The following is a 14,051-nucleotide window of genomic DNA, read 5'->3' as shown; positions in this document are numbered from 1 at the left end:
CTTAGAACACAGGGAAAATCTGTGCCTTAAGTGTGTGGGTATGTGTGTGAGTGAGTGTGTGTGTGAGTATGTGTGTCCCTGAACAAGTCATATTCTCCCAGTCAATTCTGAGTCATGTAAACACTCATTTCATTTGCCTTTAAGAAGTGTGTCTTGTATTAACTAAATCCTGAGAGGACAGGCACCAGGGACAAATTTGGGGCTAGTTAGAGCATGGCATTTGGTCCCATCACTTCATGGCAAATAGATGGGGAAACAATGGAAACAGTGAGAGACTTTATTTTGGGGGGCTCCAAAATCACTGCAGATGATGACTGCAGCCATGAAATTAAAAGACACTTGCTCCTTGGAAGAAAAGCTATGACCAACCTAGATAGCATATTAAAAAGCAGAGACATTACTTTGCCAACAAAAGTCCGTCTAGTCAAAGCTATGGTTTTTCCAGCAGTCATGTATGGATGTGAGAGTTGGACTGTAAAGAAAGCTGAGTGCCGAAGAATTGATGCTTTTGAACTGTGGTGTTGGAGAAGACTCTTGAGAGTCCCTTGGACTGCAAGGAGATCTAACCAGTCCATCTTAAAGGAAATCAGTCCTGAATATCCATTGGAAGGACTGATGCTGAAGCTGAACTCCAATAATTTGGCCACCTCATGTGAAGAGCTGACTCATTTGATTCTGGGAAAGACTGAAGGCAGGAGGAGAAGGGGATGACAGAGGATGAGATGGCTGGATGGCATCACCGATTCAATGGACATGAGTTTGAGTGATCTCCGGGAGTTGGTAACGGACAGGGAGGCCTGGTGTGCCGCAATCCATGGGGTAGCACAGAGTCGGACGCGACTGAGCGACTGAACTGACCTCAAGACCTCAACTGAACCACGTGACCGCCAACGAAGCTCCAGCATTGGGGGCGCGAGCAGCCCGGGGTCAAACAGACGCACCTAGAACTTCAGGAAACCGTTGGTGGGTGGAAAGGGGGCTCCGTCTGGCAGCTCCTTTCTGATCTGCCGTGCTGAGAACGTGGGCTTTCCTTCCTGGAAATGAGCCTTAATCCCTCGAAGGTTGCGCCGGAGCCAGAGCCGGAGCGGGAGGCGGGACAGGAGCCTGGGTCCGAGGCCCAGGGGCCGGGGCCGGAGAGAGAGAGCGGGCCGCCAGCAGGGCCGGGCCCGGAGCCGGAGCCGCCCTCGGCGTCGGGTCAGGACTGGGAGCCCGAGCGCGACCGGGCGGAGGGGCCGAGCGCAGAGCCCCCTCCGGGGCCCAAGGCTCCGCCGCCCCCGCCGGCCTCGAAGTCTGAGAACCTTCGGGCTCCGCGGCCCCGCTGCCACACCAACTGCCTGGAAGCACCGCTGTCGCGGGTCTTCCGGCGGCTGGGCAGGAAGGTGGGCGCGCACCCCTGGATCTTTCTGCTGCTGCCCGTGGCGCTAACGGCCGTCCTGGGCACCGGCCTGATGTACCTGCCCCGGGATGGAGAAGAAGGCCTGGAGGAGGAGTACACCCCGATCGGGAGCCCCGCCAAGGCAGAGCGGTGCTTCGTGCAGGGACATTTCACCGCCAATGACTCTCTCATCTTCTCCATCTCCAGGAAGAGCGCCGAGGTCCCTTATGCCTCCGTCCTCGTGGTCTCCAGCGCCGAGACCCTGCTGGAGCCGGACATCCTAGAGGAAATCAGCAAGGTGGACGACACGGTGCAGACTCTGACTGTGACCCAGGACAACGGAACCCAGATCCCCTACAGCGAGGTGTGCGCTAAGAACCAGGGCTCCTGTGTCCCCTCCAACCCACTCTTGTTCGCCTGGAAAAGGAACAAGGGCCTCAACCTGAGAACCATCACCTTCCCCATCTACAGCCTAGCCGGTCAGATGGTCTCCCTGGCCAACACCCTGGGAGGAACTGTCTTGGGCCAGAGGATGGGGCCGAGCCAGGTTCTCCTCCGGGCCAGAGCCATGCGGCTGCAGTACCACCTGGAGGCAGGCGGAGCAGAGGAGCAGGAGCGGAGCAAGGCCTGGATGATCCACTTCCTGACGCAGGCGAGCAGCCTGGAGGAGAGCCTGGCCTTGAAGAAGATCCAGGTACCTAGTGGCGGAGTTTATGGGAGGCCAGGAGAAGGTGGGAGGGATAAGAGGACGTGTCCCAAGGACCAGAGCAGCAGCACCCCAGATTACCAGAGTCCTTGCCTGGAAGCTAGGCGTGCTCTGCTTTATTTGGTCCTTAATCCAACTTTCTTAAAGTAGCACACTGAAGAAAGCCACAGTAGATCCTAAGAAAGAGTGGGTATGTGTATGACTGATTCACTTTGCTGTGCACTTGAAGCTAACACAACATTGCGAAGCAACTATACTACAATAAAGTTTTTAATAAAGTAAAAAGAGGACTTTAAAAAAAAAAGGAGAAGAATGCCGCAAATCTTAAATCCTTGGTAACATTCTGGTTAAAAACACAAATGGTACATTCTCAGGGTAGGTCTGTTCAGTCCAGACATTGATCTTCAGGTTTAGTTTGGTTTATCTGGTCAAATTACTCTGAAATTCTTACTTTCAGTTTAAGCCTTTGCTGTTTCTGGGAGCCCCCTAAACTTTGGAGTTCATTGGAATAAAACAGCAAAACTTTAAACAAAAGTTCCATGATGTTTTTGACAAAGATGAGCATTTTAAAAGTAAATTATAGCATAGTGCCAGACACATGTTAGCTGTTCAGTAATTTTGGGACTGGCAAACCTAATACTCTGAATGAAACTGGTGAAAATGAGAAGATATCTTCTGAGAAAAGTCTTTTAATACCCAGGCCTGTCTGAAATGATGTTTGTACAATTAAAATAGTAAAAGATAATGACTGAATAGAAGTTTAGAAAAAGTTATAAGTCTATAGTTATTAATGCTTTCACAGTTTTATATAAGATTCAGATTTTGTGTATTCAGGAGTCTTAAACTTTAGATTTTTTGAAAGAAACTTTGAAAAGCATGCCAGAGATTTGTGGGAAGAAGCAAATCTTTATTACCTTCTTAATTCTAAAATCATAATCCATATATTTTGATTTTTCACTGAATTTTAATGTTTAAATTATTAAGTTGCAGTGTTTCAGTATCATATGTAACTCACACACAGTATCAGAATTGAAAGTCATTTACCTGAATATGTTTTTGTAGCAGGTTGTCTACTTTTCATCACTTTCTAGACAACTGGAATTTGAGGCAACTTCTATGACAGTGGTCCCCTTGTTTCACTTGGCCTACCTTCTAATCATATTATTTGCAATTGTATCATGCTACAGGTAAAACAATTTTACTAGTTTTTTAAACTCTAAAAAATATCTTATTGTAGTAATGTATATAATGTGTATATAACATTTATAACATAAAATGTGTCATTTCAAAAATCATTTTTAAGTGTACAGATCAGTGGCATTAATTACATTATAAGTGTTGCACAACCATCACAACTATCCCTTTATGAATGTTTTCCATCACCCCAAACAAACACTGTAACCATTAAGTAATAACTCCCCATTGTCTCCCCCAAGTCTTGGCTAATTTTTAATCTAGTTTCTGTTTCCATGAATTTGCCTATTCTAGAGATTTCATATAAGTGGAATCATACAGTATTTGTCCTTTTGTGACTGACTTATTTCACTTATCATAATGTTTTCAACATTTATCCATGTTGTAGCATGAGTTCCTTTACATGGCTGAATAATATTCCATTTTATGTATATACCACATTTTTTTATCTACCTATCTGTTGATGGGCACTTGAAATATTTTTACCTTTGGACTATAGTGAATAATGCTGCAGTGAAACCTGATGTCCAAATCTCTGTTTAAGCTCCTGTTTGCAGTTCTTTTCAGTGTATACCTAGGAGTGGAATTAGTGGGTTGTATGATAATTCACTGGTTAGCTTTTTGAAGAACCACCAAACTATTTTTCACAGAGGCTACACCATTTTGTATCCCATCAGCCATGTGTAAGTTTTCCAATTTCTCTACATTCTAACCATGATTATCTTTTTTATGTGGTTATTGGTTATTTGTATATCTTCTTTGGAGCTCCCCAGGTGGCACAGTGGTAAAGAATCTGCCTGCTGGTGCAGGAAATGCAAGAGACTTGGTTTCAATCCCTGTGTTGGGAAGATGCCCTGGAGAAGGAAATGGTAACCCACTCTGGTATTCTTGCCTGGAAAATTTCATGAACAGAAGAGCCTGGTGGCTAGGGGTCACAAGGAGTCAAACAACTGAGCTACAGAGCACACACGCATATCCTTTATGGAGAAATGTCTATTCAAGTCCTTTGCCCTTTTTTTGGCTGCACCCCAAGGCTTGAAGAATCTTATTTCCCCGACTAGGGGTTGAACTTGGGCCCAGGCCCTTGGCAGTGAAAGTTTGGAGTTCTGACCACTGGACTGCCAGGGAATTCCCACCTTTGTCCATTTTTAGTGAAGCTGTTTGTCCTTTTGTTGTTGAATTCTGTTGTTGTTGATTTGGATATTAAATCCTTATCAAGTTATGTAATTTGCAAATATTTTCTCTCACTCTGCAGATTATCTCTTTACTTTCTCGATAATGTCCATTAATGTACAAAGGTTTTAATTTAGATGAAATTCAACTTGTTTATTTTTATTGTTTCTACTTGTGCTCTTGGTATTACATCTAAGCTTCCGTTGACAAGTAAGGTCGTGTGCAATTGCTCTGTTTCCTTCAAGAGTTTTATGGTTTTAGCTGCAATATTTAGGTGGTTACAATTTTTAATCATAATTGTATATGATGTGAAGTAGGGGTCCAACTTCATTCTTGTACATGTGGAAATCCAGTCATCCAAGTGCCATTTGTTGAAAAGACTGCTCTTTCCCAGTTGATTGGATTTGGCATCCTTGTCAAAAATCAATGGGCTGTAGATATATGGATTTATTTCTAGATGCTCAGTTCTATTCCATTGGTCTATATGTCTGTCCATATAATAGTACCACTCTGATTTAAATACTGTAGCTATATAGTTTTGAAATCTGGAAATCTCAGTTGTCCATTTGTTTTTTCTTTTTAAGGTTATTCTGGAGTATCCAGGGCTCCTTATAATTCCATATGGATTTGAGTATTGACCTATACATTTCTGAATAAAAGCTACTGGAATTTTGATAGAGATTGTGTTTAATGTGTAGATCGCCTTAGGCGAAATTGTCATTTTGACAATATTAAGTCTTTCTCCCCATGGACTGTGAAAGTCTTTCCATTAATTTAGGTCTTTTTTAGTTTCTTTCACCAATGTTTTGCAGTTTTCCATGTACCAGTCTTTCACTTCTTTGGCTAAATGTATTCCTAACTATTTCATTATTTTAAACGCTAAATGAAATCACTTTCTTAATTTCTTTTTGGGATTGTTCATTGCACATGGATAGAAACGAATCCTGTGTGTTGACCTTGTATCTTGCAGCTTTACTGAATTTGTTTACTAACTTTAGTAACTTCCTTTGGATTCACTGGAGTTTTCATATGTAGGATCATATAATCTGTGAAAACAGAGTTAAAATTCTTCCTTTCCAGTTTGAATTCCTTTAATTTCAAAGTCCTGTCTAATTGCTCTGATTAGCACTCCTAGTACATCTTTGAATATCACTGATGAAAGTGGGCATCCTTATCTTGTTCCTGATCTTAGAGGGAAAGCTTTCTTTTTTTCACCATTGAGTTTAACATTAGCTGTGCAGTTTTCATAATTGCCTTTATAATTTTGAAGAACTTTCCTTCCATTCCTTGTTTTTGAGAGTTTTTATCATGAAAAGACATTGGGTTTTGTCAAGTGCCTTTTCTGTAACTTTTGAGAGATTCATATGGTTTTTTATCCTTTGTTCTGTTAGTGTGCTGTATTACATTGATTGATGGTCTCATGTTGAACCACTCTTTCATTCCTGGGGTAAATCCCATATGGTCATGATGTATACTTCTTTTAATATGCTTATTGAATTGTGTTTGCTAGAATTCTGTTGAGGATTTTTTTATCTATATTAATAAGAGGTCTTATTTGTAGCTTCCTTGTGGTATCTTAGTCTGACATTGATAGCAGTGTAATCATGGCCTCATCAAAAGAGTTAGGAAGTGTTCCCTTCCTTTAAGTTTTTTTGGAAGGGTTTGAAAAGGATTGGTGTTAATTCTTCTTTACATATTTGATAAAATTCACCAGTGAAGCCATCAAGCCTGGACTTTATTTTGGAGGTGAGGGGAGGTTTTTGACTATGGATCAGTCCTTTTACATGTTCTATTGAGAGTTTCATCTTGAGTCAGTTTAGGTCTTTGTGTATTTCTAGGAATTCATGTATTTTATCTAGGTTATCCAGTTTTTTGGCATAGGTTGCTTATAATAATGTCTTAAATCCTTTCTATTTCTGTAAATTCAGTAGTGAAGTCCCCATTTTCATGTCCCATTTAGTTATTTGTATTTTTTCCCCTTTATCAACTCTAGATAAATGTAACCCAAATTTTGTTGTTGTTTTTTTTTATAACTAATTTTTGGCTTTGTTGGTTTTCTCTGTTGTTTTTCTAGTCTCAATTTTATTTATCACTGCTCTTGTCTTATTCCTTCTGTTAGCTTTGTGTTAGGTCTTCTCTTCTTTTTCTGGTTCCATAAGGTGTTTAAATCGACAAAGTGGTTTGAGAGCTTTTCTCTTATTTTTAATGCAGTATAAATTTACCTCTGGGCATGATGTCACTACATCTCATAAGTTTTATGGTATTTTGTATGTTTTCATTTTCCTTATAGATTATCTGCCTAGATGTTTTACCCATTATTGAAAGGGAGGTATTGAATTTTCCAACTTTTATTGCAGAGCTATGTATTTCTCTCTATAATACTGTTAATATTTCCTTCACATATATTGGGTCTCTGTTATGAGGTCCATTTATGTTTATAGTTGTTATATCTTCTTGATTAATTGGCCCTTTTATAAATATATGATTCCTTCTGTCTCAAAACTTTTTAACAGTTTTTGAAATAGTCTATTCTGTCTGTTATCAATATAGGCACTCCTAGTCTCTTTTGGTTACTACTCATATGGAGAATCTATTTCAGTCCTCTTATCAATCTATTTATGTCTTTGGATCTAAAGTGAATCTCTTGTAAATAGCATATAGTTGAATCATACTGTTTTATCCATTCTGACAATATCTGCTTTTTGATTGGAAAGTTTAATCTGTTTAGATTTAAAATAATTGCTGACAAGGAAGGACTTACTTCTATTGTTTGGGTATTTAATATTCTGTATATGTTAGAGCTATTATCCTTCACTTCATCCATTTGTACCCTTTTTTGGCCAAACCCAGGCCCCAGCAGTGACAGTGCTGAGGAGTCCTGACCACCGGGCCCCCGGGGAGCTCCTGTCTCGTGCCTTCTTTAACGTGTAGCTCGTCAGCTGTCTTGACTGGTCATTTTGCTGCCAGTGATTCCCAAGTCAGCCTGAGCACTGGAATCACATGAAGAAATTTTTAGACACACGGATTCTGCAACTTCCCTACAAACTGTAGATCAGAGTCTGCAGAGCTGTGTTCCAGGACTGCAGGAATCTAAAGCTGAGACTCTCCCAAGTCATTCTGATAGACTGCTTAACCAAAGTCCTTCTGGGGACTAGAAAATTTGCAAGTGTACGCACTGGTGTTCTGCATTCACATCTTTCCTTCCATTGCCTATAGAACATTAAAATAAGGATCATTTAGAGAGTCAACACAGCGACTAGTTGAAGTCAAATCACTCTAGCCAATAATATACTTCACTCCCTCCATCCTCTGAAAAATTTATACCAACAATCCAGAAACCTGAAAGAGGGAATAGGGCTAAGCATGTCATATGTAGCTTTTATCCTGTTAATCATTCTGATTTCAAGGTTCACTTGTGTTACTTTTATCTTAAATTCCTGTAAGTCAATATTGTTGCTTTAAGAAAGTATTGTGTATATGTGTTAGTCACTTAATCGTGTCCGACTCTTCGTGACCCCAGGGTCTGTACCCACCAGGCCTCTCTGTCCATGGGATTCTCCAGGCAAGAATACTGGAGTGGATTGCCATTTCCTTCTCCACGGGGGTCTTCCTGACCCAAGGATTGAACCCAGGTCTCCTGCATTACAGGCAGATTCTTTACCATCTGAGCTCTAGGGAAGTCCACAAGAAAGTAATGGTTGTAATCAAATGTTGTTTTGTAATCAAAACAAAATACTTTTGGTGCGTGTATGTATGTTGATGTGGGGCCCTGAGTTTAACAGATAGCACCAGCAGTTTGAGAAAAAGTGAAATACAGGCACACATAGTTGTTTTAATAAGAAAGTTTGGTTATTTTAATGTGGCCTTGCATGAATAAGGTCTTTAGTTATATTCTTGATCTTTGGGAATCAGAAGCTCCATTTCCATAGTTGACTTTCCTAGTCTTCAAATCAAACTGTTTCTCTCTCCTACTAAAAGTTTCTAGAGGCAGCTATCAGTCATTTGTTTTGAAGCAGTTGGCAATGAAGTAAAACAGAAACCTAGAGATTGTCGTCAATACTTTAAAGTTGTGGTTGTTGGGGAGTTAAAGTATTAAAGCCAGGCTTTTTAAAATGCTATATATATATATATTCCCAGTTTTGTTGGTCCAACCAAGAAATAGACCTAAGTTGTATTATTCCAAATGGAGTATATGTTACTTTTTTTTTTTTTGCAATTAGCAGCCACTTTTCTTGGGCTTCCCTGGTGGCTCAGCGGTAAAGAATCAGCCTGTGATGCAGGAGACACAGGAGACGCGGGTTTGATGCCTGGGTGGGGAAGATCCCCTAGAGGGAAGGCATGGCAACCTGCTCCACTATTCCTGCTTGGAGACTTCCGTGGACAGAGGAGCCTAGTGGGCTACAGTCCATAGGGTCACAAGCCGTCAGACATAACTGGATTGACTGAGCGCGCACACACACACACACACACACACACACACAGAGCCTCTTTTCTAGAGCACACTTCTTTAGCAGAGGAGAACCATGAAAAACTTTTAGAAGGAGGCTTTCATTCTTTTTGTTAGCCACAATATGTATTAAACCAGCTTTGACATACAGGAGGTATTTAGGATTGTGTTTATGGCTAATGGGAGTCATAAGTGGGTGAGAAGATACCTGGACATGGGCACTTTCATACTGCTTGCTTCTATTCACACTCCTTTGGAGATCAGAGTGGAATTAGCTATTTGCAATGTTTTAGTATCTTTTTGTGGTTCTGAAAGGCCAGTCAGTGGATTCATGCTTGGCTCACTGCATAAGAATCAACCAGTATAGTTTGGTAAAAGTACAGATTCCCAACTTTTCTGTCCCAACCCCATCCCCCACCCCCCCCCCCCCCACCACCCCCTTTGTTTTTGTTCAGTTGGTCTGGGCTAGTGCCTGGAAATTAAAGTTCTCCAGCAGACAGGTATGGGGATTATTGTCCAAGAGGGCTCTGAAGAGGTGTCCGAGTCAAGAATGTTATGAATTGCTGGAACTTCAGTATGGAAGCTACCATCACAAGTTCCATGACTTTTCCCTCCAAATTTACAGGTGTGACTGTGTACGAAACAAAATGTGGGTTGCAGTCTTTGGAGTCATTTCTGTTGCCTTGGCAGTGGTGAGCAGCTTTGGCCTGATGTTGTACATTGGGGTGCCATTTGTGCTCATAGTTGCAAATTCACCATTTCTTATCCTAGGTGAGTAAAACAAAGCATGAGGCTGCACACTGTGTATGTGGGGGTGTGGGATGGGTAAAGGAAGGGTATTGTGTTAGATTAAGCAAAATAATTATAGGTAGGTGACTCTACAGATCCAAAATGAGGAATCAGGAGAAAAAGAAAATCAAATGGAATTATATGCCTTTAGAGTTGGAAAAATCTGGTACCCCAAATGGAAAAACAGACCAGTGACGTGAACAGGCATTTAGGCATTTCACACATATACACACACACACAGAATCCAAAATACTAATCATTGAAAATGTAAGAAAGAAATATTTGACCTTTCGATTAATCAAGGGATGCAAGTTAAACCAAAAGTGAGATACTTTGTCTTCTTATTAGATTAATGAATATTATAGCAAGATTGAAGGTTTGGGGAAGGTTGTATGCAAGTGAACTCTCTCATATTCTGCTGAGGGAGATTTGTAAATTGGTGCACTTTTAAGATATAACTTAGCAACAAATCAAAAGACTTAAAAATCTAAAATGGAATACGCTTGACCTGCCAACTCCACTTTTGGGAATTTGTCCTAGTTACTGGACAGGTTTTCACAAAATAAAATAAGCGTGTTCATTTTAGTGTAATTTAGAATAGGAAAAAACAAGCTAATCCTATATCAACATGGGATTGATCTGCTCATATCACATTAAAGTTTTGGAATCCTATTCAGTCTTTCAAAAGAGGTAGATATAAAGTGTTAAATGAAAAATGCTGATTATGAAACAAGATGTTTAAAACAGAGAGATATACAAATATGCATGTATATTTGTATAGAGCAAATTCTGGATAGATAATACTTAAAATATTAGCAAGGATTATCCTTGACAGGTGGAATTATAGTTGTTTAAAGGTTTTCTTTGTATTTGCCTGTACTTTCAGGATTTATTTTACAGTAAGCATAAGAAGGCAAATATGTTTCTATTCTGGATGGTAAGCAACTTGGAAGAATTAATAATTGGTTTCCTAGGGAAGATAGGGGAGGAACTGTGCAATGGATGTATGCCTTCCTAGCACACACTCACGCTTAAGCACTCAATGTTCACACAGCCATAAACAACTAAAATGTAGACAACTGATTTCATATTGATGTCTTCATATTATCTGTATATACATACATATGTGAGTGTAGGGGTGCATGTTGGGGGGGCTGTGATTTCAGTAGCTCAAGAAATGTGTGAGGACAATTTCTGAACCAAGTTCCATAAATAATAAAACCGGTTTTTAAATACCTGTTCCATATCAATGAGTTTATTTGTGGTCCTTAGTACTTCAGAATCTTGCCCTTTGTCCAGCTGAATGCAAGCAAAATCCAAAATGCTGGCTGCAGGGGGCGTGTCAGGATGCAGTTTGTGACAGACTACACAAGCCTGTGTCACTGCAGGCCTCTTGCCAGACCATACACACAGAACATCCGAATTAGAGGCAAAGTGCAATTCCCAGTACCTTCCCGTGTAATCCATGGAGAAGATCTTCCAAGGTTGATATTAAAATCAATCAGCACTCAGTTCCAAGTTTTGATTTTGTATCAATACACACAGAAACAGGTGTACAGGAGTGAAAGCGGTAGGAAGCTTGAGGGAAGTGAAATTTATCTGCAACGTGCTTAGGCTGTCCTTGATGATCCCCTTTCTTCTCTGTGGTCGTCCTCTCCTAACCTTCAGTGATGACTTCAGAGTCCTCAAATGTTCTCCTGGCCTCTTTATTCCAAATCAATCAGGAAACATCACTGTGGAAGAGACTGGTTACTTTAGTATTCACTTATTATGTAAAGGATTCTTAAGATTTACCTTGGTACATATTTTTGATCTCAAGAGTACCTGCATTTTACTGACATAATGCCTTAACCTGGGCAAGTACAGTTTGAATGACAGCGTTCTGGGTGTCAGAACCAGACACAGAAAACTACATGTGTGTGTGTGTACAAACTATGGGGTGCCTTTAAAATCATACCACATTGATAGCTAGATGCTAACTGGAGAACAGATAAATCCAGCTCATATTTTAAACAACAGGATGCTAACTCAGTATTAGTGCCTTAGAGTAAAATGGTTTATAAGAGAAAATGGTCTCTCAAATGTTCTGATGGAATCAGAGATGCCTGGCTAATCCTGCTTCACCTAATACCCAGTCAGCCAGGTTTCCTGACTCTTCATTGAAACACCCTGAATGATGACTAGGAGTAGAGTGTACTGTGCTATGTGTACAAAGTGCAGAGTTATTACAGAGCAAGGAGTGATGAGTTGTGCTGTGGATTCAGAGGCAACCAGAGAAGGCGTCAGAGAAAGCAGTATCCAAACAGACTCCGCAAGATCAATGAGACCTTGAGAGACAGGCAAAGAAAATGGTTTGAGTTGATCTGGTTAATTTTTAATGGATGTTAAAAAGTACGAAGACTCTGTTTCTTTCTCTAACAGGTGTTGGGGTTGATGACATGTTTATCATGATTTCTGCCTGGCAGAAGACCAGCTTCACGGATAGCATAAGTGAGCGGATGTCCGATGTCTATTCAAAAGTGGCAGTATCCATTACCATCACCACCGTCACCGATGTCCTGGCCTTCTATACAGGAATTATGACCTCTTTCAGGTCTGTACAATACTTTTGCATCTATACAGGAACAACCCTGCTCTTTTGTTATTTTTATAACATCACCTGTTTTGGAGCATTTATGGCCCTGGATGGGAAAAGAGAAGTAGTCTGTCTACGCTGGTTGAAGAAGCCAGAAACACCTGACCAAAAATGTTCCTCATTAAAAAAGTCCTGCTGCCTCCCTTGTAATTCTCTCCGAGATGAATATACAGCTGACATCCATCCAATGAACCTGTTCTTTAGAGACTGTTTTGGTCCTTTTCTCATAAGCACCAAGTCCAAGATTTTTGTAGTGCTCCTATACGTTTCGTACATCATAAGTAGTGTATATGGGTGTTTCCAAGTGCAGGAAGGTTTAGACCTCCGAAATTTGGCAAGTGACGACTCTTACATCACACCATATTTTAATGTAGAAGAAGACCATTTTTCTACTTATGGTCCCAGCGTCATGGTTATCGTTACTGAGGCTCTTGACTACTGGGATAAAGATGCTAGGCAAAAACTGGAAAAATGTCTGGCAGATTTTGAAAACAGTGAGTATGTAGATAAAAACCTTACAGAGTTTTGGTTACAAGAATATGTAAAATATATGGAAAACCTCCGTCAAGATATAAATGATAAGACAGCGTTTCTAAGCAATATTCCCACTTTTTAAATGGAATTTCCACTTTTTGCATATGATATTAATATAACATCATCACAGGAAATCATTTGTTCCCAGGCCTTCATTCAAACCATGGGTATTTCTTCTTCAACCAATAAGAAGCTGATGTTACTCCAGTTCCGAGACATGGCTGAGAAGTGTGAAGTTCCCCTAATGGTATACAACCAGGCATTCATATATTTTGATCAGTATTCTGCAATATTAGAAAACACTGTTCGAAATGTGACTGTTGCATCAACAGCTATGTTCATTGTTTCCTTATTGTTAATTCCTCATCCCCTGTGTTCTTTGTGGGTAACTTTTGCTATTGCTTCTGTGATTGTGGGCGTCATGGGTTTTATGGCCTTCTGGAATGTCAATCTTGATTCCATAGCCATGATTAATCTTGTCATTTGTATAGGGTTTTCTTTTGACTTTTCTGCTCACATTTCCTATGCATTTGTTTCCAGTTCAGAGCCCTCAGTAGACTGAAAAGCCACTGAGGCACTGTATCTGCTAGGCTACCCCGTGTTACAAAGTGCAGTTTCAACAATAATAGGGGTGTCTGTCCTATCTGCAGCTAAAGCATACATCTTCAGGACATTTTTCAAGATTGTTTCTTGTGATGGTATTTGGAGCTGCTCATGGTCTAATTTTTATCCCAGTATTCTTAACCTTTTTTTGAAAGTTAGTTTGAATAGCCACTAACAAATCAAAGACCAATTATAGAATTCCTGATTGGCCCAATCCAAACTGATTAAAATGCACTATTAAGAATAGTCAATAAACTAAAAACAAAAGCATGTTTCCTTGGCTTGTAAATACCGTTTTAAAATGTTACTTAAAATATCCTGAGAAAAATTAATGTCTCGCATTAAAATATTTTTACTAAATTTAAGAAGTGTTTTCATATTTATTATGGTCTTGTATATGATTGTATAACCAAGAATAACTTTCCAATTATTTGTCCTTTTATTTCATCATTAGTAGTTTATGCCTGGAATTCAAATATTTTATGTATTATACTCTAAAATGAATATTATTTTCATTGTACTTCTCATATGCATTATTGGGTAAAAGCGTAACTATTATTTCTTCTCCTAGTCTGGGGTTTTTCTATGCATTTTC

The 14,051-nt window shown here is 40.1% G+C and overlaps 1 protein-coding gene across 1 annotated transcript; it reads left to right on the top strand.

Moving 5' to 3' along the window:
- Nucleotides 1-1,040: 1,040 nt before the first annotated feature.
- On the top strand, nt 1,041-13,816 carry LOC110127797 (patched domain-containing protein 3). The gene is made up of 4 exons (XM_070464722.1): nt 1,041-2,069; nt 3,144-3,268; nt 9,521-9,666; nt 12,106-13,816. Exons 1-4 carry the CDS (start codon nt 1,041-1,043, stop codon nt 12,933-12,935), a joined length of 2,130 nt encoding a protein of 709 aa, XP_070320823.1. The 3' UTR covers nt 12,936-13,816.
- The last annotated feature ends 235 nt before the right edge of the window (nt 13,817-14,051 follow it).

The sequence above is a fragment of the Odocoileus virginianus genome, unplaced genomic scaffold (assembly GCF_023699985.2).
Source record: "Odocoileus virginianus isolate 20LAN1187 ecotype Illinois unplaced genomic scaffold, Ovbor_1.2 Unplaced_Contig_137, whole genome shotgun sequence".
In the NCBI taxonomy this organism is placed as follows: domain Eukaryota; kingdom Metazoa; phylum Chordata; class Mammalia; order Artiodactyla; family Cervidae; genus Odocoileus; species Odocoileus virginianus.
The sequence above is the reverse complement of the archived record's forward strand: the minus strand, read 5'-3'. Positions and strand labels throughout refer to the sequence as shown.

What these genes read in the sequence shown, in the direction of transcription:
- LOC110127797 (XM_070464722.1), top strand. Translation starts at nt 1,041, where the DNA reads ATGAGCCTTAATCCCTCGAAGGTTGCGCCGGAGCCAGAGCCGGAGCGG. An exon ending in TGGCCTTGAAGAAGATCCAG is followed by an intron (nt 2,070 to 3,143) that starts GTACCTAGTGGC and finishes ATGTTTTTGTAG; the next exon opens with CAGGTTGTCTACTTTTCATC. An exon ending in GCAATTGTATCATGCTACAG is followed by an intron (nt 3,269 to 9,520) that starts GTAAAACAATTT and finishes CCAAATTTACAG; the next exon opens with GTGTGACTGTGTACGAAACA.